Source organism: Aulonocara stuartgranti (genome assembly GCF_965226115.1).
Source record: "Aulonocara stuartgranti genome assembly, chromosome: 1".
Lineage (NCBI taxonomy): Eukaryota > Metazoa > Chordata > Actinopteri > Cichliformes > Cichlidae > Aulonocara > Aulonocara stuartgranti.
This window is the reverse complement of record NC_138939.1, coordinates 38,213,319-38,237,500: the sequence shown is the minus strand read 5'-3', so window position 1 is coordinate 38,237,500 and position 24,182 is coordinate 38,213,319. Positions and strand designations below refer to the sequence as shown.

Genomic DNA, 24,182 nt, shown 5'->3' with positions numbered 1-24,182 from the left:
AAATAATAGGGTTTACCCACTGATTTATACCCCCACATTTAGCTGTGTTTCTTATTAATATTTTACAACTGTTTTAATATAGTTTTACCGGTTACAAACCTGCAAAACAGGGAAATGATGAGACAGAGGCGACTGGTGAAGTTTCTCTTTGCCTCGCTTCTGCCATATTGACTATGTGCACAAGAAAATGCTAACTTCCTGGTTTGAGACTGGATGTAGGGTTGTGCATTTCCGGTAGCTTTACTTTGCGGTCAATCGCTACTGCGAAGATATGCTCCAAAATCATGTCCAAAACTCGAAAATGGAAAGATCGCGTTAAGTTACAAAGAGCAGAAGGTGGGAACACTCACCACTGTTGTGTCATAAAAAATCTAATGATCAATTATGACGTTTAAAGCGTTTAGATCGATCAGTTGTTTACATCACTCAACACAAGCAGAACTGCATTACTGCAGCAGAAGACACATCGTCCACATTCAGAAGTATCTCTGTATAGTGACTGGTCTTGTGATTTAAACAGGCAAATGTTCAGCATTCAAACTACAGGTGAACAATAGTCAAACCAGATGTTTCCCCGTTATGTCGATATCAGCTAGTCAAGTACACACCTACACAGCATGTTAACAAACCATGAAAAAAGCCACACAAAAAATGAATGATTGCTGGTAACGGTTTCTATAGATTAGTATTTACGAAGGGTATGTTGTGACTTACCTTCAAAATTACTGTGGTCCCTCGCTATAACGCGGTTCACCTTTCACCTTGCTGTTTCGCGGATTTTTTAGTGCAAGTTTGCATGCTTTTTTTTTACGTCACATTGTGTCCTGCGTCCTGATCGCTGCAGACGATCTCCTCCGTGACGTCTCTCCTGTACAGTACAGAATCGCTGCATTGATCGTTAACAGTGTGACTCTGAAGTGCAGTACTGTATGTCCACGATGTCCACGAAACGTTTTGCACCGTCAAAAAAAAAAATTGGCTATTTGATTTCACCTATCGCTGGCTATTTTTAGGACATAACACCCGTGATAAACGAGGGACAGCTGAGAAATATAACATTTGAATCCCTTTTCTCTTTTGCTCTGAGGCGCAGGGGAAAAATATCGACAAGTCGATGAACATCATTTACAGATATATTGGGTAAATGCCCAAGACATCTATAGAAATGTAAATCGCCGCTTGATTCATTCATTTGCTTAACTTATTTTGGACGGTAAACAAGGCGTGAATAGGACACCGGAAACAAAGCTCCCCACAGGAGTTTCCGCACCGGAAGTAGCATATGCTAACGTGCACATAGTCAATTGGAGAGGAGGACCTATGACCTCGCTATTCTGTCTCACTGAGCAATGCGCCACCTGGAGGCCGGGGGGTGCAACTACCTCATTACACATAATTCACTTCGGTGACAAATCTCTCATTTTTTTTTAACAAGTACTACTTCTGATGGGATCACACATTAGTGTGTCACACTAACAGCTGCACTGATGGCTAATCACAAACAGGAGAGAATTTCCTGAACAAGAAGCTCAGCGAATCACAGTGGTCCATTCAAACTAATTAATGGGTGAGGCAGAGGTGGGTTAGCAGGGTCTGAAATCCAGGGGAACACTTTGTTCTTTGATGTGATTTGCTGCCTTTGAGCTCCAACTTTTCAAAGTCTCTTCTGCTGAAAAGCGAGTGTTGTGAAATCATATATGTTTGAGAATCTCAGTATGAAAGTTTACATCAGAGACGGGGGCGAGTGACACGCACCAGCAGAGCAATATAGCTTCAGTACTTTAGGAGAAGACTGATGACACTGTGTGTGAATTAGCACATAGGGCAGATCTATAACTGCAGTCACATCTAGTCTGCTGTGAGCTTGTGATGGAAGCTGTTAGCACCCATAATGGGAAGTATTCATGCTACAGGCTGACTTTTGCCAAAACTCAGAGCTTCTTCTTCTTCTTTTTTCCTTTAGATGATCCATGTAGCGTGCGTTTGTGCCGGTCATAACGCCAGCAGAGATGTGGTCACACTGGTCAAGTCGGTCCTCTTTCACAGGTGAGTCTAAATTTGTGTCAGTTCTCTAGTTTAGGTTTTCTGTAAACAAAAATGTATTCTTTGAAGGTCACCCTAAAAAGAGTTATTTAAAAAATGAAGAGACTGAAACAAAATGAGCCAATGGACCTTTACACTGTAGAAATTAAATCAAGCAGTTTGATTGGTTGGTAGTTGCTGCAGGCTAAAGTCTCTGCTGAGGTGGTCCCATTTCCCAGTTAGATTCATTCAGCTTAAACAGGAAACAGACAAAGTGAAAATGTTATGGTTTAGATCACATAAGAGTCATATTTTAACAGACATTTTAAGGTTATTACTGAAAGGATCTAAAAGTATATTACATTGGTTTAATTAAATGGATGCAATCAGATGCTAAAAAATGAGCAAAAAGGGATGTACAATACTTAAATTATCTCAGCTGATCAAAATATTATTTCTGTCAACCAAACATTTAGCCTTCATTTGCTTTGGTCACATCAGCTAAACAAGCTAGAAATTGAATGTTCTGTCTCCAATTGCTCAGACAGGTTGCTTCCCGCTAGGTCAGAGGTCAGCAACCTTTGGCTGAAGAGCCGTATCTGGCTACGGGCTAGTAATAAAAACACTGATTTATTCCCTTATATCTGTCATCTGTCCGCCAGCACATCTGTGTGCTGCTCTCTCCCCCCCCCCCCCCCCCCCCCCCAATTGTTTGGTAGAAGGGTCTAAAATGGCTCATTTGATGTTGAAGGTTTCACACCTGTACTAGCTGGTCACTGCAAGTACACTCAACAAAAATATAAACGCAACACCTTTGTTTTTGCTCCCATTCCCCATGGGATGGACGTAGAGACCTAAAATTCATTCCAGATACACAATATAACCATCGCTCCCAAACAGTGGTCACAAATCAGTCCAAATGTGTGGTAGTGGGCACATCTGCTATATTGAGATAATCCATCCCACCTCACAGGTGTGCCACATCAGGATGCTGATCTGACATCATGAGTAGTGCACAGGTGTACCTCAGACTGCCCACAACAAAAGGCCACCCTGGAATGTGCAGTTTTTTGCGCTATTGGGGGTCTGGGGTCCCAGAACCGGTCAGTATCTGGTGTGACCACCATTTGCCTCATGCAGTGCAACACATCGTCGCATGGAGTCTATCAGATTGTCAATTGTGGCCTGTGGAATGTTGGTCCACTCCACTTCAATGGCTGTGCGAGGTTGTTGGATATTCGTGGGAACTGGTACACGCTGTCGTATATGCCGGTCAAGCACATCCCGAACATGCTCAATGGGTGACATGTCCGGTGAGTATGCTGGCCATGCAAGAACTGGGACATTCTCAGCTGCCATCTGCCCTGAACAATGTGAACCATGATTCATCCGTGAAGCGCACACCTCTCCAACGTGCCAGACGCCATCGAATGTGAGCATTTGCCCACACAAGTCTGTTACGGCGACGAGCTGGAGTCAGGTCAAGACCGCGATGAGGACGACGGGCATGCAGTTGAGCGTCCCTGAGACGGTTTCTGACAGTTTGTGCAGAAATTGTTTGGTTGTGCAAACCAATTGTTCCAGCAGCTGTCTGGGTGGCTGGTCTCAGACGATCTTGGAGGTGAACCTGCTGGATGTGGAGGTCCTGGGCTGGTGTGGTTACACGAGGTCTGCGGTTGTGAGGCCGGTTGGATGTGCTGCCATATTCTCTGACACGCCTGTGGAGACGGCTTATGGTTGAGAAATGAACATTCAATGCACGGGCGACAGATCTGGTTGACATTCCTGCAGTCAGCATGCCAATTGCACGCTCCCTCATTGCTTGTGGCATCTGTGGCATTTTGCTGTGAGACAAAACTGCACATTCCAGGGTGGCCTTTTGTTGTGGGCAGTCTGAGGTACACCTGTGCACTACTCATGATGTCAGATCAGCATCCTGATGTGGCACACCTGTGAGGTGGGATGGATTATCTCAATATGGCAGATGTGCCCACTACCACACATTTGGACTGATTTGTGACCACTGTTTGGGAGCGATGGTTATATTGTGTATCTGGAATGAATTTTAGGTCTCTACGTCCATCCCATGGGGAATGGGAGCAGTAACAAAGGTGTTGCGTTTATATTTTTGTTGAGTGTACTTGCAGGTCACCAAATACGGAAAAATGCAATGCAACAACCTGCAGCCACCATTTTTTCATAGTTGCAAGGAGGACGCAATCCACTTTCAAAATGACATAATCTCATCATGCTAACTAATGTCACTTAGCTGTAATGTAATCATAACTTACCCCAGCCTTTAAGAAACACTAAAGTAAATCTGACAAACTAATTTCATTTCAAATCTACTCTTTACCATTCTCAGTGACTACAATGTTTACAGGAAGTTGGAAAAAGTGTTACTAAGATATAGGAATCTACAAAATGCTACAAACACATTTTTAGAGAATTGTGTTCAAAAAGACAAAGTGTTTACAAATGGTCAAAATGCATGACTTTTTCTGCTCTCTTTAGAAATGGACAGTCTGTGAAGAGCATACCAAGAGCACAATGTGCAATCATTAAAGAACCAGCAATGTGAATGATTTGTCATTAGTCAATACATAATAGGTTTATTTATTTTATTTATTAGTCACACTATGTTTGTCTATGTTGTGACTTGGAAGAAGATTTGTTTGAGTAATTCATACAAAAATCCTGGTCATTCCAAAGGGGGTCACAAAATTCTTCTTTTTGTAATAGATTTACATACAAACCCACTTTTACCTAGATATTCTCAGATATACATGACTTTAGAGTTAACACGAGATTGTACAGGAGAAAGAAGAAGCTAAAGTATTTGTGAAGCCTTCTTCAAACATGCTAAAGGCAAATAAAAAGAAAAGGATATTAAATAAAAGTGATAAGGGACAAAAAGAAATGTTTGTGGGGAAATTGGATAATCAAAAACGAGATAAAGACCCATAAAGGCACTCTTGCTTCAAGCTTTTGTTCAAAGCAGGCAAACTGTAGAGCTTGTTGATGAAGATAGCAGCTCCATGGGCAGAAGGCTGCTAATTTAGAAGGCTAATGATGGTGATGCTTTTAGAGGGCTAACCTTAGCTAACATGAATAACTACTAGTATTCAGCTTTATCAGCGACCCTGTGTGGGGTTATTATTCAAGAGAAGAAATGTACTACAGATTACTTACTTCTTTTTAAATTTATGCAGTATCCTGCTTAAGTACTCATTATACTATATAAACCTCAGGCTACAGTCCCACACAGACACAAAATCCTATCCTAACAAGGACACGCATTTGATCATTTTGCTGGCGTTACATAATAGAATAAACCCACAACAAAAAGCAAAGTTTAACACCAGTCCAAAGAAACTTCAAAGTGATAGCCAAAGAGGTTCTGCTACAGACACATGTACAGGTGTGGTTTGGGGTTGGCATACACTTAGCTCTAATGTTATTCTGAGCTCTTCCCTTTGTGTTAGCGCACTAGCTTTACATTAGCGTGTTAGCTTTGTGTTAGCATGTTAGCTTTATTTTAGCAGGTTAGCTTTGTGTTAGCGCATTAGCTTTGTGTTACCGTGTTAGCTTTGTGTTAGCACGTTAGCTTTGTGTTAACTTGTTAGCATTGTTTTAGCAGGTTAGCTTTGTGTTAGCAGGTTACCTTTGTGTTAGCAGTAAAACGCAGTTGTTTCTGTCCCAGATGCAGTTTGCCCTTTACCGTTGTACTGATGTGCTTTTGTGCACTACAAATAAAAGAGATGCCCATATCACCGTAGCATGTTACATCACTGTCATACTGAAAAATGTAATCTGATTACAGTATTGCATTGCCGTGGAACGTGTTGACATTTTTTTCCTCCTACTGGAAGGACCTCCTTGACCTTGATGCCTTTTTTTTATTTTTCAGGAGAAATCCTCTTCACTTTCATTTTATCACTGACACAGTAGCAAATCGAATCCTGAGTTCTCTGTTCCAGTCCTGGATGGTTCCATCTGTGCAAGTCAGCTTCTACGATGCAGATGAGCTCAAGGTAAGAGCACGCCTTGAATGTACACAAACCTCATCCAAATACATTAACACAGCCCTGTTTCCTGTTGTCTGTTAGACAAGGTGAGTCAAAGTCAGACCCTAAATTTATCACATCAAAAGAAAACCTGCACAGTTCAAAGCAACAGCAAGTTGTGAGGGTACCGTTGAATATATTTCCAAATCTTTACCAGAATAGTTGCAGAGCATCAAAGAGTGGGAGACAGAATAAGAGCTGCACGGTACAGTATGCATCTCTAAGAGTCTGACAGAGGAGGTCACAGCTAGTGTCTATGTGCTTGTCAGATCATTTGTCACTTTAGCAGAGATCAGAACATCGTTAAAGCTCTCTGATCTTACTTTAGGATGAGATAAAGGGTCAAGCTCCCATTTAGCTTCGATTGTACTCATGTTGGTGCTGAGGGGTTTCCAGCCTTCTGGTAAGGCACAATGCAACACACTGTAAAATTTGACTTTACTTTAAAAAGTTATGCAGACTTACGGCCCAAAAACGTTAAGTAATAACTAAAGTTATGCTACGTTGTTTATTTTGAACATGCAGCTCTTAGGTTTATTCAATTTAAAGATAAACTTTATACATTCAAAGTTTTATACATGTTATGATGCACAGATTCAGAAAATGTCATCTCTGTAGTCAGAGATCTTAGTTTTTGTTGATTTCCTGTGCCACATACACCACACAGCTACAGGAACACTGGTTTTAATAACACCGGAGCCTCAAGCCTGAACATGAATACTGACAGAGTCATTGCTCTCCTTGTATTATTCTTGACCTGTTAATTCACTGGCCACGGTCACACAAACACTGGAAATCACATCAAACATTCTCATGAATCTAAGGATAAATATTTTTCTGTATAATTTCAACATTCTTTCTTTTTATGTATTTCTCAGATATATCATGATAAGATAGGTGGGGATTATGCCCCCCACCCCTTTATGTTAATGGTCTAGTCCAGTATTTACTTGGCCTGTGACTTAACCAATTAACTGCTGTCAGCTGGCTTACCTATGAAGATGTGATTGGTTAATTTGAATTTTTTTCTGTTTCCTTTATTTAAGCACAAATTGTGTTATCTGTTTCTATGACCCTGATGAAAGCCACAAGCCGACACACGTTGGTCAGTTAAGAAAATTGTTCCTCTTTACTTTTAAGTGTTGCTGGAGTTCATGCTTTGTTAGTTTCTCATCCTCTCCATGCACCTTGGAAGTAGGTGAAGTTGTGGCAGAAATTTTGCTGCATGATATTAGAGATTACGAGTCTCACAAGTGCTTGCAGACAGCGGTGTACAAGTGTTCCATATTTAGGCCAGATAAGTTGATGTATGTGAGGAAACCAAGTATAAATAAAGTTAAATGCACTCATTTGATCTAGGTAAGGTTATTGTTGAGTTATCATTGTATTTAAAGTGGTGCCCTGATATAACACATTCATATAGTTATATAATGTTAGCAAACATTTGCTGTCTCGAAATGGTAACATGCGTTTTTCACATGTTTGATCTTTCACGTATACTTTTTTGCGTTGGCATGTGTGGTGTTTCCAGTGCTTGTTGACGTCCGCCTCCTTCAGATATAGAGTAGAACAAGAGTATATGTAATTGTATTGGTGTATGCTGCCCTCTTCAGTCCTGGGATGAATTGCAGGATTGATACATAAACTGCCTGATCCACTGCCCCACAGCAACAGTTGCCCAAAGGCATGTTACATTTTAAGATAACCCCAGAATAATACAGAGAAAACCCCAAATATCAGATGACAGTAAAGACTTCCATGGAATGTGGAACGTGGAACTCCGTCAGTCATGGATCGGTGTCCAAGCAGTGTGGGACCATCTAGACTGGGAATGGGACAAAACAGTCAAAACATCCAATTAAGTGTCACTGAATTAAGACTTCTGCTCGGTGATTCTGAGCCGCTCATCCACCTCCTCGAAGTTTAAAGACAACAATCACCACAGGAGCTTTGACTCGACAGAAACGACTGCTTGTTAAGTTCGAAAAGTCAAGTGACGCATGAGCACAAAGACGCCAAACGATTTATTTTAAAATCATAACTGTTCTGTTGGAGTGGCGGGGAGGGAACAAGCCTGAATTTGTTTGTGTTTCCAACCTGCATCACCCCCGTCACATCATCACATTCTCCTCTCCCTCACAGTCTTAGTGCTAAACAATGAGTCCTTTGTGCTGTCAGAAGCCTCGACCCGCAGCCTCTCTCTTCAGCTTCCTCACACTAAAACAGGGAAAAACAGCCAAGACTCTAAGCCGATTATGTTTGCAGATGATTCACTTATGCAGATACAATTACTCAGAATCAGGAGAATTAATTAAAAGAGTCTCTTAGCAGATACAGGGAAAAAACCCAACAAATTGAGGCTTTGCCAGAATGTCCTTATATGGCTTTGTCTTAGCCCACATACTGGAACTGCGCTCATACATAATGAACAGCTCAGAGCTGTAACAGCTTTAAGAGTTACTGTTGCATTTTTTTCTTGTTTCAGTCCGAAGTGTCGTGGATACCCAACAAACACTACTCAGGTATTTACGGCTTGATGAAGCTGACGCTAACCAAAGCTTTGCCCTCCGACCTGTCGAAGGTCATCGTCCTGGACACAGACATCACCTTCGCTACGGACATCGCTGAACTCTGGGGCATTTTTAGGAAGTTTACTGGTGAGATCCTCAAACCTGACATTGACAAAAAAAAAAAAAAGTCTCCAAAAAGTCAGCCGGTGCTGACACACAGAAATGTCAAACTATAAATGAGAAATTTGTGAAATTCCAAAACTTGGAATGGTGCGTAAAATATAAATAAAGACAGAACCCAACAATTTGCAAATGTCATAAAGCCATATTTTATTTACATGGCACGCTATACCACATTTAAAATGAGGCAATGTTTTGCCATTTTGACTTTTATGGCAGCAGGACATGTTTACCGCACTGTAGCATTCGGTCTCTTTGTAACAACAGCTGCCAGTTCCAGAGACACTAATGCACCGCCCTACAATCGAAGATCTGGGCTTTTGAACTGAGTGCTGATAACAAGCCAGCTGACCGATTTCCTCTTTAGTCCAGAGGATGTGTTGACTATGTGGTGTGGCTGTAGCTCAGGAGGTTGAGCAGGTTATCTGCTAATTGGAAGGTTGGTGTTCGATCCCCGTCTTAGCCCAAGTTGCTCTCTGATCTATCCATTGGAGTGTTAATGTGTCTGAATGTTTAGATTCACACAATCGCTTGATGATATTATGTACTCTAGACACAATTTTCCATCGAGGAACATTATTCTGAAATTGTTCCACAAAGAATTTGAAGACAGAGTTTTTACAGATTTGTGAACCTCTCTGCTTCTCTTTTTTATGCCATGTTAAAGACCTGTTGCCAATTAGCCTAATTAGTTACAAAATGTTCTTTTGTTGCCATCAATTTCAAAATGAGCTATTTTTTTTCATGAAATAATAAAATATCTCAATGTAAAGTTTTGTTTTCTGTGTGCTACTGTGAATAAATTGTGGGTTTATGAAAATTTCAAATCAATGCTGTTTTTATTTTTAGGACTGCTGTGTACCATCACACGTATCGAAAACCATCAATAAGTTACTGTTACTGAAAATCTCCTCAAGCAGACCACAGACGTACGGATGTATCTGTGGGTTTTAGATTCATTAGCGGGCAGACGCTGCCAGCAGAGTGACTGCTGTTTAGTATGTGACGCCTCGATATCAGTTATCAAATAAGAAATTAGAATTTTTTTTAAACTAGCTGAATGAATGATGAAAGCAGTTGGTTACTGTGAACACTGACGCTCATTTAAGTTTATTATGTTTGTGAACTGTTGAGGGGAAAAACTTGTTGAAAAAGAAGAATGTTTCCTGAAATTTTTGCTCCTCAGCTGATGGTTGTTTCATTCACAGATAAGCAGGTGATTGGTCTGGTGGAGAATCAAAGTGACTGGTACTTGGGCAACTTATGGAAAAACCACAAACCGTGGCCTGCGCTGGGAAGAGGCTTCAACACAGGTAAACGGGTTTTTGATCGAATCTCTGAGGCTGGCAGGTTTGCTCCAAACAGCACAGAACCTGATGTCGTCTCATTCCTAACAGCACAAAGAACCTCAGTGTTTGAAGAGTGAACGTTTAGCCCAAAGTGAACGTTTTAAGTTAATGTCACATTGTTAGCCAGTGTCCTGCTTCGTGGTTTCAGGCGTCATTCTTCTGTACTTGGAGAGACTGCGGCGAATCGGTTGGGAGCAGATGTGGAGGCTGACGGCAGAGAGGGAACTTATGAGCATGCTCAGTACATCACTCGCTGATCAGGTTAGGGATACCTCCAAACAGGATTGTCAACTCATTACACACCGTCATCAGTCTGTGGCCTTCACTGTAACTGATTCTGGGTGAGGACTCCTTTGATTGTGACTCCGTCGCCTCGGCGCCCACGTATACAGCTCATCAGTGGCATCATCCTGGCACTGACGAGCTGTTGGTGTTTTACAGTCTTGTGTTTGTTGAGCTTTATTGAATTTTTTAAAGACTATTTTTTTGTTGTCTTGGAGAGCAGGGCTGCAGAATTAGACCCTGAGGCCACGATGAGTCATGCTTTCACAAATTTGATTCTGTTTACATCATCACAAACATCAGCAGCTCTGATCTATGCATGTCTACAAAGTAATCCTAGTGTTAAAAGGATCGAGGCTCTTGATAAAGCGGTGTGTTGTCTGTGTGCAGGACATATTCAACGCCTTCATAAAGCAGAACCCAGTCCTGGTGCACCAGCTTCCCTGCTTCTGGAACGTTCAGCTGTCTGATCACACGCGCTCCGAGCAGTGTTACACCGAGGTGTCTGACCTCAAGGTACGCCAGCTCGCACCATCAGGTTTGTCGTTTACTGCCACAGGCTGCCGTCAGGCTGAGTAGCAGAAACTTGCAATCGTGGCTCAAGAGTTGGGAGTTCGCCTTGTAATCGGAAGGTTGCCGGTTCGAGCCCTGGCTCAGACAGTCTTGGTCGTTGTGTCCTTGGGCAAGACACTTCACCCGTTGCCTACTGGTGGTGGTCAGAGGGTCCGGCGGCGCCAGTGTCCGGCAGCCTCGCCTCTGTCAGTGCGCCCCAGGGTGGCTGTGGCTGCAATGTAGCTGCCATCACCAGTGTGTGAATGGGTGGATGACTGGTTGTGTAAAGCGCTTACCCCAAAGCGCTTTAAGGACTAGAAAAGCGCTATACAAATACAGTCCATTTACCATTTGTTATGGTTTCAGGTGATCCACTGGAACTCTCCTAAGAAGCTCCGCGTCAAAAACAAACACGTGGAGTTCTTCAGGAACCTCTACCTGACCTTCTTGGAGTATGATGGAAACCTGCTGAGACGGGAACTGTTCGGCTGCCCGACGCAGGCCAGTCCAGAGAGCGTCAAGGTTGGCGCACACACACACACACACACGGGCGATATTTGTGACAGTAGCAAACATCTGAGAGTAATCATTTAACATTGGGGGAAAATATTTCAAACATCACTCAGACTGTGTCAGGCAGGAAACAATAACATCCACCTGTTTTCTTATCTGCTCGTCCAGTTCAGGGCTGTGCCGAGCTGAGGTCAGCTGATCTGTCTCTACTTCACTTTGTGGCCTTTGCTGAGTAATATTGTACGGGGGCAGCGTCGTGGTTTCCACTGTTGCCTAAAGTATCTAGTAGTAGTAGTAGTGAAGTTTATTTGTTAAATATTTATGATGTTACCTGTCAGCTAAACACATGTGCATGTATCGTTTTCCAGTCGATTCCCATGAGATTAGTCTGCAGGACAAATCTTGTTTGCAATATGTTTTTATCTTTTGTTTTGTTTTTTTGATAAAGGAGGGTGTTTGGGGAAGAAAGAGAGAGCTAGGACAGACAGAGACAGAAAATATTTTTTGTGCCACTGGTTTATGTCCGACAATATTTTCACAGACCAGCCTTTAAGGTGTTGCGTATAAATACAACAAAATAAAACCAGTACCAAAAAAGAAGATTTATTCATAACACTCGGGAAAAGATCCAGGAAAACCGAGTTAACGATAAAAAACATTAAAAAAATAACGATAAAAACCCTGAAAACCATGAATTTCACACCCGAGCCTTAACACACACACCGAGCCGACAGGCTAGCAGATGACTCCTGCAAGACCAGAGGTGGAGGTTTGTGCATTTATATTAACAACGCTTGGTGCATGAGCTCCACCTAATCTCCAAAACCACAGACAGTGTCACCACCCAGAAACGGATCACCATGTACCCCAACCAGAAGCCTTGGATGAACCAGGATGTTCGTCTCCTCCTGAAGGCCCGCAACACCGCCTTTAGGTCAGGAGATGCACACGCCTGCAGTACAGCCAGGGCTAAGCTAAAGAAGGGCATCAAAAAAGCCAAACACCATTACAAAAAGAAGGTAGAAGAACACTTCTCCAACTCCAACCCCCGACGCATGTGGCAAGGACTCCAGACCATCACAGACTACAGGACCACCAAACCCTCCCCCGCATCCTCTGACGTCTCTTTCCTCAACGAGCTCAACAACCTTTATGCTCGTTTTGAGCGAGGGAATCCAACAACCACAACCAAAGCAGACATGACGCCAGACCACCAACCTCTGACTCTCTCCTCCACCGATGTAGGAGCGGTGCTGAACAGGATCAATGTCCACAAGGCTGCAGGTCCTGATGGCATCCCCGGGCGTGTTCTCAGAGCGTGTTCTGGGGAGCTTGCAGGAGTGCTCACAGACACATTCAACCTGTCTTTGGTCCACGCTGTGGTACCGGCCTGCTTCAAATCCACCTCCATCGTCCCAATACCCAAAAACTCCAACCCATCTAGCCTCAATGACTACCGCCCAGTAGCACTCACCCCCATCATCACTAAGTGCTTAGAGCAGCTGGTCCTAGCACACTTCAAATCCTGTCTCCCCCCCACCCTGGACCCCCACCAATTCGCATACCGCCAGAAACAGGAGCACAGAGGATGCAGTCTCCATCGCACTGCACTCTGTCCTCTCACACCTGGACAACAGCAACACCTACACCAGAATGCTGTTTATAGACTTCAGTTCAACATTCAATACAATCCACCCCTCACAACTCATCAGGAAGCTGACAGACCTGGGAATCAGTTCCCTCATGTGCAAATGGTTACTGGACTTCCTGACCAACCGCCCCCAACATGTCCGGCTGGATAACCGCTGCTCATCTACAATCACAATGAACACCGGTGTACCACAAGGCTGTGTGATGAGCCCTTTCCTCTACTCCCTCTTCACCCACGACTGCAGACCTGCCGGTGGTTCTAACACCATCATTAAGTTTGCAGATGACACCACGGTGACCTACAGGGAGGAGGTGGATCGTCTGGGTGAGTGGTGTGACACAAACAACCTGCTGCTTAACACTGAGAAGACCAAGGAGCTCATCGTGGACTACAGGAGGAATGCTGACCCACATCCGCCCACCTACATTAAGGGGACGGCTGTGGAGCGTGTGAGCAGCTTCAAGTTCCTGGGAGTTCACATCTCCGAGGATCTGATCTGGACGACCAACTGCTCCAAGCTGGTCAAGAACGCTCACCAGCGCCTCTTCTTCTTGAGGACTCTGAGGAAGAACCACCTGTCCTCAGACATCCTGGTGAACTTCTATCGCTGCACCATCGAGAGCATCCTGACCAACTGTATAACAGTCTGGTACGGGAACTGCTCTGCCTCGGACCCGAAGGCGTTGCAGAGGGGCGTGAAAACTGCCCAGCGCATCGCCGGAGCACCACTTCCTGCCATAAAGGACATCTACAGGAAGGAAGATATATCTATATCATGGCTAAAGCACTTCTGGATGGATGCAAACTGCATTTCGTTGCCCTGTACCTATGACATGTGCAATGACAATAAAGTGGAATTCTATTCTATTCTATTCTATTCTATTCTAATGACAGACGACTCACGGACCGGTACCGGCTGGTGGCTCGGGGGTTGGGGACCGTTGGGTTAGAAGATAAAGGAAATTGAAAATGACATTTAATTGTTGTAACTGTGGCCCTGCGACAGACTGGCGACCTGTCCAGGGTGTACCCTGCCTTTCGCCCCATGACAGCTGGGATAGGCTCCAGTGCCCCCTGCGACCCTGAAAAGGATAAGCGGAAGCGAATGGATGGATGGATGTTGTAACTGTGTGTACTTTTGCTCAGCTACAAAAGGCTCTGGAGGAGCTGGACGAGGACGATCAGTGTTACGACTTCCGTCGAGAGCGACTGACAGTGCACCGAGTTCACCTGTATTTCCTGCAGTATGACTACACGCCCACTGAGGACAACACTGACATCACTCTGGTGGCCCAGCTCTCCATGGACAGGTACTGAACCCGTGTACTGTAATCATCTCCTGGCTTGGATCTGTGTGCTTTAAAATGTGTGAAATGACCGTGTGTGCCTGCTACAGACTGCAGATGCTGGAAGCCATCTGTAAGCACTGGGAAGGCCCCATCAGCCTAGCTCTCTACATGTCTGACGCTGAGGCTCAGCAGTTCCTGCGTTATGCCCAGGCCTCCGAGGTCCTCAAGAACCGCAAGAACGTGGGTTACCACATTGTCTACAAGGAGGGCCAGTTCTACCCGGTCAACCTGGTGAGGAACGTGGCCCTGAAGAATGCCAACACACCCTACGTGTTCCTGACTGACGTGGACTTCCTGCCAATGTACGGTCTCTATGATTACCTGAGGTAAGTCCAACTGTCCTGTTGTAAAAAAACCTTTTCATGGCTTGTTTTTTTTTTGTTTGTTTTTTTGAAGAGTGTTACATACAGATGTGGTGTTATAACTGTACTTCTGATACCCTTACCTTACCACTGACTAAAATAAAATAGAGTAATGAACTCTGATGCCTACACCTTGACTTTCCGCTGTGCTTAGAGGTTGTAATGCTGTGCTGTGACATCCGTTGGTTCTGCGCTGACTCATTTTCCTTATTGCTGCGAGTGGAAACGGTGTTTGCTCCTCAGTGAGGACGCTCTCCTGCTACACAAGATGAACTGAAAACAAGAGTAGACATATTTTAACACTCCTTAAAATTATTATTGGACAAAGAAGAGATGACGTTTCCCTCCTTTTCACCAGGATATTCCTGCCATGATTCGGTCTAGGATTTCTGTCTATTTGCCAATTCATTGCGAGTGTTTTTGACTCGATTATATCCGCCTAATAGGAGACGCACTGATCACAAAGTGCTGTGTAGTCTGAGCCCAGCATTAGAGGTGAGTCATGAGTCCTGCATAAAATCCTTTTGGAGTAGTTTTCCTAACCAAGAACCAAAAATCATTCATTATATATTATTCATGGCATTTCTGGAAGTTTTACTTACTTTGAACTTTCAGACTGCAATCCTGTTTTCGAGGGTTTAGTCATCCCTGTTGGTAGATACGTGCTGCTTTAGCTGCCTCTCACTTCCTGTTTGCTGCTGCAGAAAGTCTGTGGTGCAGATGGACATGGCTCACACAAAGAAGGCTCTGGTGGTTCCAGCTTTCGAGACCCTTCGTTACCGTCTGTCCTTCCCCAAATCCAAAGCCGAGCTGCTCTCCATGCTGGACATGGGGACTCTCTACACCTTCAGGTTTCTAATTACAAACCAAAATGAACTTTTCTGATCAGTCGATGATGATTGGAGGATTATTTAACTGGCAATGTCTCCTTCTTCCTGCCTGTCACAGGTATCATGTGTGGCCAAAGGGTCACGCACCTACCAACTATGCCAAATGGCGAACGGCCACCACGCCCTATAAGGTGGAGTGGGAGCCAGACTTTGAGCCATACGTTGTGGTGAGAAGAGAATGTCCTGAGTACGACCAGCGCTTTGTGGGCTTTGGCTGGAACAAGGTGTCCCATATCATGGAGCTGGATGCACAGGTAAACGTGCTCATGTACACAATAATCTAGTCAAAGATGGCAGGGGAAGAACGACTGGGTGGGGTGGGGGGATAGTAATCAGTTATAAACTGATTTAAGTAAATCCTTTCGTGTTTCGCTTGTCAACTCAGATGTCCGTGAAGTTGTCCCGTCCTTAGCAGAAAAGTATAATGTTTCTATGCTTGACTTTCTCTTTCTCCAAACGTGGCACATCGAGTTGATGCTAAAGAGCTTGATTTTGGTTTCATATGACCACACAGCTCTCTCCCAAGCCTTTTCTGAATCATTTGGATTTTTAAAACTAAGTCACGTGCCTCCTTAAACAGGAGGACCTTGCAAGCGCTGCTAGATATCAGTCCAGTGTGGTGTTCTTGTTGTCTGTGGTCCAACATCTTTCTCATGATCATCTTCACCCCATGATGCAAGAGCTCATGTGGAGGTCCAGACATAGGGGAGAGTAATGGTCATTTTATATTTCTTCCATTTCTGATTAATCGCCTTCTCATCAAGCTTCTTGCTGATGGTCTTTGGTCTGTGCCTCATATGCATAATGTATAATGTAATTAAATTTAATTGCAGTTGTAATCTGTGTGTCACATGAGCTCACAGTCAGTATGTGGGAGTCTGGCTGGGCTGTAGGATCTCAGATGCTTGTTTTACTCAGTGTCATATAAATTATTGTATGCCTTTAGTGTAATGTAATGATTGAGCAACTTCATAGCAACATTCATGTGCTTTTTTTAAAATAAGGCAACAGTCCTACTATATTACTTCAGCCAATACCTTTTGATTAGCCTTGTCTCATGCTTTCTTGCTTTGTGGTAGATCTTTGTTCTGTTTTCACTGAGATATTTGAATGCTAATCAATAAAAATCAAAATCAAATCAAATCAAAATCAAATTACAGAGAGTACTCCAGTGATCCCCTATGAACAGGATCCTTAGTGGGAAGGAGGAAGTCTCTTTTAATATGGCGTTATTTTTGTGCCACTATTCTGCACACGTAAAAAAAAATTGCAGGTGCAAGTGTTGCATTTTGAGGAGAAATTTATTTTGAGCGAAGAAAAGCTTAATTCGAGTGAACAAAATTCATTCCTGCGTGCAAAAACTGTATTTCAGTGTTTGCTATTATCCACACACACACACACACACACACACACACACACACACACACACACACAATAGCAGCCCCTCTCGCTCAGTTTTTGCATTTGCGCTCACTCGCAATGTGTTGCTCGTGCTCTCAACATTTCTGCCCGTGCGCATTCAACTCTTTCTCTACACCGTTATATTTGTGCCACAAAACCAGCCAATCACAGACTTGGATGCAAAAATATCTGATTGGTTGTTCTGGTCTCCAATCAGCTCAAAATGGCGAAATGCAATATCCCAGAATGCATTTCGTCCCAAACTCAAACGAGGCAGTGGCGGAGGAACACAGAGTGGCGGAGTTTGAAATATTACTCTTTCTGGGTCACAAAATAAACTTTTAAGATATTTTCATGCGAGAATGGTGCTGTGTAAACTTCAAATCTCTGCTCGATTCATCAAGACATCACATATATGCATAAGTGCTCTAACGTTTTTGGAGACGCCTGTTAACCACCAGCTGACCGGGTGGGAACTCGGGTTAAACATGATGTATGAAGCTGAACTGACAAAAATTCGGCCGACTACACCACCATAAATCATAAAGCCTTTGAACTAAAACGAACGATGTTGTGACAGTGATGTACACATGTATGATTTGTATCAGCTTCATGTTTCCAAACCGATATCATGGTCAGCAGCTTTTACAGCTGTGGCTCCAGCAAACATCAGCTGATACTAGAAAGTAATATTAAATAAATTCTAACAACAGCTGATCAAGCTTGAACGTGCTGTTGTTTAGAGCGACATCCGCTGGTTCCCTGTTTCTGGCGCGAAGTGGGTGATAAGCAAACAAGAGAGACGATCAGCTGATCATTGATCAGTTTCATGATTGAAATAGCAACAGAAGAGGGAGGGGGGAGAATGAGAGAAGAAGAGGCAGCTGCGCAGCGTAACGCCAGAATAACTCCAGCTTTGGTGTTTTTTTCATTCTCGCTGAAGTCTGGGACGAATCGCGTTCCTTTTCCCCTCAATACGGATGTATTGTAATTGGTCCAGCCCAGAGTTGATCATGACCAATTGGCTAATCCACCACCTTTCATTGTTTATACTGTTACAAAAACAAACAAACAAACATAAAAATGAAAAATCATCATCGGCCAACCAGGCATATGTCCGGTATGCCCAGTGGCCAGTCCAGCTATGCGATCAGCTGGTGGGTAACAGGCATCTCCGAAAACGTTAGAGCACTTATGGAAATGTGTGATGTCTTGATGAATCGAGCAGATATTTGAAGTTTACACAGCACCATTCTCGCATGAAAATATCTTAAAGTTTATTTTGTGACCCAGAAAGAGTAATATTTCAAACTCCGCCACTCTGTGTTCCTCCGCCACTGCCTTTTTGAGTTTGGGACGAAATGCATTCTGGGATATTGCATTTCGCCATTTCGAGCTGATTGGAAACCAGAACAGCCAATCAAATTTTTTTGCATCCAAGTCTGTGATTGGCTGGTTTGTGGCACAAATATAACGGTGTACAGAAAGAGCTGAGCGCGCACGGGCAGAAATGTTGAGAGCGCGAGCAACACATTGGGAGAGAGCGCAAATGCAAAACTGAGCGAGAGGGGCTGCTATTGTGTGTGTGTGTGTGTGTGTGTGTGTGTGTGTGTGTACGCAGCAATGAATTTTGTTCACTCAAATTTAGCTTTTCTTCGCTCAAAATAAATCTCTCCTCAAAATGCAACACTTGCACCTGCAATTTTTTTTTACGTGCGCTCAGAATAGTGGCACAAAAATAACGCCATATTTTAACAGGAAAAAGACTTCCAGCAGAACCAAAACCATGCTCCTCGTGGGAGATAACGTACAGTTTATGCATCCCAGAAGCTGGGAAATGACTGTGTTCCAGCAGCCATCTAACCATGATGCAGTATGGAGCCTAAATCTAAAATGAAGCATTGTCCACATCCATTCACCATATTGTGGAGCAATGTGTGTTTGAGATTTAATATGAATTTCTGTGTAATGGGAAAGATTTGCAATTTTTTACCAATGGATCACAGTTAATTGCCATATTGTCACAAAGAGATTGCATGTAATTGCCAGCCTGTCCCCATTAAATTTCAAGCTGATAACAGATGAACTCCAGGTTATTGCCATTTTATCACCTTCCTGTTGCAGACCTGGGCAACCAAAGATTGCAAGTTCAGTGTACACACTCACGATAATTTTGGTCATCATTTTTGGCTTTTCCCCCGCGTGACTGTAGCATAAAATTAATATTCTTAAAGGGAGTATTTAACCCGTCCCATCGTGTTTTGATAAACTTACCCAAACTGTGAGTGGAGGCTGAAAGCCATTTGAAAATGCATTTGTTCTCCATTTATCATCTCTTTCTTCTTTTCAGGAGTATGACTTGATGGTCCTGCCGAATGCTTTCATGATCCACATGCCCCACGCTCCCAGCTTCGACATCTCTAAATTTCGCTCCAGCTCCAGCTACCGCAACTGTCTGAACACCCTGAAGGATGAGTTCCACCAGGATCTGTCCAGGAAGTATGGCTCTGCAGCTCTCAAGTACCTCACTGCCCAGAGAAACATCTAGAAAGTAGACTTGTTAAGAGCAGCTCTGTCAGCCCTGCGAGCTCCGACGTGTACTGACGCTGGAGGGGCTTGGAGTGTATCGAGTGTGGATATAAGCTTTACAGCCCTTTTGAGCATCCCCGGGCTCCTGTGCATTAATTCTCCAGTCGACTGCAACTTGGAGTGACTGAGGACCGGACGCAGAGACGAAAACCAAAACAGGACAGCACAGCTGCGGATTTGTAACGCGGGACTCTGACACGGCCGAAGGGGACAATAGATGAGAGTGGAAACTGATGGGACTAGCTTTAAGGCGAGGAAACAACAACCATATTCTTACAATTTGTTCTGACAATCAGGGCTTTTTTCAAGCAGACACACAGTGAACCAGTCGATCTCCACGGATATTTGGATATTTGGCACCTGGGGGAAAAACTTCCGACATTAGGAATCATATTTGGGAGGCACGTCGAACTGGAGAAAGATTTAAGCCTTATCACTTTCCTGATATTTACTAAGATATTTAATATTTTCTTTTCTTTTTTTTTCTTCAGTGCAAATCTGAACCAATGATAGTGAGCATTTGCATTTACAATGTTTTGATTATGGCTTTACACAAGAATCAGTTTTTTTTCTTTCTATATTTTCTGACCTCTTATAAAGAAATCCATAGTGTCCTGGTCAAACGATTTAAGTTTCTTCTGTGGGCTTCAGGGATGTGCTGTGTGTGTGTGTGTGTGTGTGTGTGTGTGTGTGTGTGTGTGTGAGAGACAGAGAGAGAGAGACGGAACAAGCGATCCAGCTGCATCACTGGGCACGTCTTCAACACGCTTACAGCTCGTCTTCAGTGTCACGCTTGCTTCTGTCTTGCATGTAAAGAGTTGCACAACACGTTCTTTTCATGTTGGAAAAATCTACATTTTTCTCCCATGATTCCTCCCTTGGAAACAGAAAATTATTGATGAGATGTGTCATTACCAATTGGGACCAACTCACACGACCAACACCGACACATAATTGTCAGTGATGAGATGAAGCTATTGGCTTTGAAATAGGAGCACGGTGACGGGCAGGAGCTTATTTTTTTGTGCCATTACATTTATAATGTGTCTGAATCACTGGATTGTACGTGCCATCTACTGTACTGTTTTACCCACTGTGCTGCTGTTTTTGTAAAGTCCAGCTGAAATGTTTCTGCAGCCAAAGTTCAGTTTTTTGTTATTCCAACTTTACCTGCAGACTAGAATCTGAAGGATTTCTGCAGTTTGTTGTCAGATTATTTTGATGCAGATCGAGTCTTCTAATCAGGAGGTGACGTTGAATTATAACAGGAAAAAGAAGCTTCTGTGTCCTCTTCTCTTTGCCAAATTGAATATTTTTCCAAGCTAATTTTACATGAGATTTGAAGCTATTTAAAATGAAACAGCTGACCGGCTAACTCAGAACACAGGATGTGCTTGAATTTTTACTGACAGAGAAAAGAAAAGAGTAAAAAAGTAGTGTAGTGTTCCCAACTTTGTGTCATAGCCTGTTACATGATATCAGCGACGGGCTCGGTCACTCAGACCCGTCAATAAACCTGGAAACCTCACAGGAATAACGTTGGTGAGGGGTGGTGCAGTTGGAGAACTACATCCTGCACTGACAACCTTGTGATTGCTTTAGTTAATGCGGTCCCCCGTAGTTTTTTTTTGTTGTTGTTGTGAAATGCCAAGTTGCAAACGCTCCCTAACTAACCACTGAGTGATAGTTTTACTATCAGGAGTGCGACACAAACCCGAGAAACTTCAAAGTAAAAGTTGTATTTTTTCAATGAAATGCACAACTTGTACTCTGACACCTGACGTTCTCTGTTTCAGGTCAACCAGAAACCTGATAGTTTCACGATTAGTTAGTGAGTGTTTGCAGACTAGTCTTCCATATGAACTACAGGTGACCATGGCAATCTTCTAGCAACCAAAGAAATGACAGGGTAGTTTTCAGTGCAGCACTCTTTGTGATTAACGTCACTGAGGGACAGCAGTCACCCACCACCAAGCATTCTCCAACCAGTTATTCCTCCTTACCCGACGAGCCTGCAGGCCTGTGAGACTGGAGACGAATTAATGATGTAGTGAAATCGGAGCATGAGGTCACTGGATATCAAGCGCAATTACAGTAAACTTCCTGTCCAGCAATATTTGGTGTTACATTTGTTTGTAAGGCTGTTTACATCCACCAAACAAAGTTACAGGTCAAAGTCTGACACAAAAGGCTTTTTTTGTTTTGTTTTATCTGTTACTGGCACAAAAGAGCTTCAGTACGTTGATGTCACAACTGGTAGTAGGGACTCAAGAGCAGAGCGGTTTGACGTCTCCAAAAACAGTTTATTTACAACACCGGTGCACGATATATACAGTGAAGGGAAAACATCCAACTCCAGGGAATCACGGGGAAGCTCTCTCACACTCGCTCTCGTCTTCTCGCCCAAACTCACACACGCTCACACGGTAGGGAGGTCACAGGTCCAGGAAGGAAAGTCTGTGGTAGAGGAAAGGGAGTCACTCACAAATCACGAAATACTAAGCAGATAAGCTGGGAGAATCACTAACGTCTGTAGTACAATCATCCAGCGACGAGAAGATCTGTGCTCCAGCCTCAAATAGTGCTTCAGGTGATGACAGCTGATTGTTGTCAGGTGTGTGGGCCAAGGGCGGGAGCCCACAGTGAGCTCCGCCCAGGCAGAGAGAGAGAGAAAACAAAACAAACACATGCAGCAATGCGGAGCCGGCCGGCAGGCACGGAGACCATGACAGTTGAGGCTTCATAAAGTCAAGATGGTTAGTTTTTTTCCCACCAATGCACATTTATTTGCACTTTGCTCAGATGCATTTAGAAAAGTAACAGAGCCGTGAAAGTGCAGCATCAAGAATTAAATACAGTGTGACTGAATATTTTAAAAGGAAGATTATAAGAAATCTGATTTTCTCAAAAGATGATGTCCATTCAGTCTTAAAGTGTGGTTGAGGATGTCATCACGTGGAAATCAGTGCTGACATCTTGTGCCGGTGGTTTGTTAGTCTTTACAGTGGGGACGCTAACCCTGCACCCAGTTCAGATCTTGATACCAAGCTAAGAGCACAACCAGTCTAGTCAAAAATATCTGACGTGTATCAAACTGAATAACTTGGTTACAAATGGGTTTTCTTTAAAATCACAAGAATACAGCGAGCGTCCGAATCGGTAAATCTGTTGACAGCTACATGTTCAAGTTGTAAACATCCAACAGCAGCAAACTGGAATGCAGCCGTCAAACCAGAATGCTTCTCCTGAACTTTCCACAACTGATCCGTGTGCTGCAGAAAGATATTTATTTCAGTTGGACTTTATTCATTTTCTGTTTGTTTTTAATGATGCTCTGTCCAACATTTCCAATCAGTAAAGTATGATGAAATACATTTGTCATGTTGTTATGACATGTAGCATTGGACATGATGGATAAGTCCTACTGCTTCAGTTTAGTTTAGTTTTTGGTTATTTGAACGCTTTGGTCAGTTATGCTCAGAAGCATCCGTGTTTAACGTTATGTTGGAGCTGCCTGCAGGCTGATCACGATGTTTGCATCCTTCCCTGTAGCGCAGGAGAGCAAAACAAGTACCAAGGTGCAGCGTTATCGCTTGTAGCAGCATCGCGCTGTAGTTTTGTTTTTGAGCATTCTCTACAAATTTTCATCTCTACCTGCATTTAGAGGGGAGGGAAAGGCAAGCGGAAAAGACTTCAAGCAGATCTCGTGTAATTTCCACTGCAAATACGGCAAACATGGGAGGTGGGTCACGAGTGACGGTGTATGTGACGGCCGTTTGACGAGTCCAGACGGTGCCGTGAAGAGCCCTGCTCCCTGTCCACTCCCACCCACACCACCTCTATTGCCGTGTTGTTGATTGTGGTAAATGCTAGTGCCTTTGCTGTATTGTGAAACTGGATATTGATTGTACTGTTGTACCGACAGGGCCTGGGGATAGTCAGGCGCTCTATTTATTATTGTTGACTCAAATCGATCATATTTTTCTATGTAAGTGCTTTAAATAAATTTGCCCTTTTTATCACTTGGTCTGTATTTAGTTTTTCAGCATTCTTGACAAACACGACTCCGCTCTGCATGAGGATGCAAATACTCCTCAAGCTCGCTAAAGTAGCATTAAATGAACAAACGCTGCAGCATTTGGATCCAAGGATGTCTTGGGAACTTCAGGAATTCAGAATATTTGCCAAGGTCAGTGGTTTTAAGCCGGCTGAATCTTCCATGTGTGTAATTGGCCTAGTGAAAATTCCAAATACAAACCAAATTGTTTTGGATGAATAGGTCCCCTGATGGCTCTCATCCCTTTTAATGCAAATTACAATACAGTAATTGGATTCAGAACTTTGCCTGCAGTTTGTTCAGAAGTGAATCATTTCTTAACAAATTGGGGTGAGAGAGTAGAAAAGCAAATGAATACACATTTAGAAAAGCATTTATGTTTTCATTCATATATATATGTGTGTGTGT

The 24,182-nt window shown here is 43.3% G+C and overlaps 1 protein-coding gene across 1 annotated transcript in view; it reads left to right on the top strand.

Moving 5' to 3' along the window:
- Positions 1-23,739, top strand: part of large2 (LARGE xylosyl- and glucuronyltransferase 2) — a 49,325-nt gene extending 25,586 nt beyond the window's left edge. Inside the window, exons 4-15 of the mRNA XM_082525997.1 lie at positions 1,964-2,046; positions 5,933-6,056; positions 8,575-8,746; positions 9,988-10,092; positions 10,277-10,389; positions 10,801-10,926; positions 11,329-11,484; positions 14,273-14,436; positions 14,523-14,801; positions 15,542-15,688; positions 15,786-15,981; positions 19,479-23,739. Of these exons, the coding sequence (XP_082382123.1) occupies positions 1,964-2,046; positions 5,933-6,056; positions 8,575-8,746; positions 9,988-10,092; positions 10,277-10,389; positions 10,801-10,926; positions 11,329-11,484; positions 14,273-14,436; positions 14,523-14,801; positions 15,542-15,688; positions 15,786-15,981; positions 19,479-19,676 (1,863 nt within the window). The 3' untranslated portion in view covers positions 19,677-23,739. The remainder of the gene's footprint in view (positions 1-1,963; positions 2,047-5,932; positions 6,057-8,574; positions 8,747-9,987; positions 10,093-10,276; positions 10,390-10,800; positions 10,927-11,328; positions 11,485-14,272; positions 14,437-14,522; positions 14,802-15,541; positions 15,689-15,785; positions 15,982-19,478) is intronic.
- The last annotated feature ends 443 nt before the right edge of the window (positions 23,740-24,182 follow it).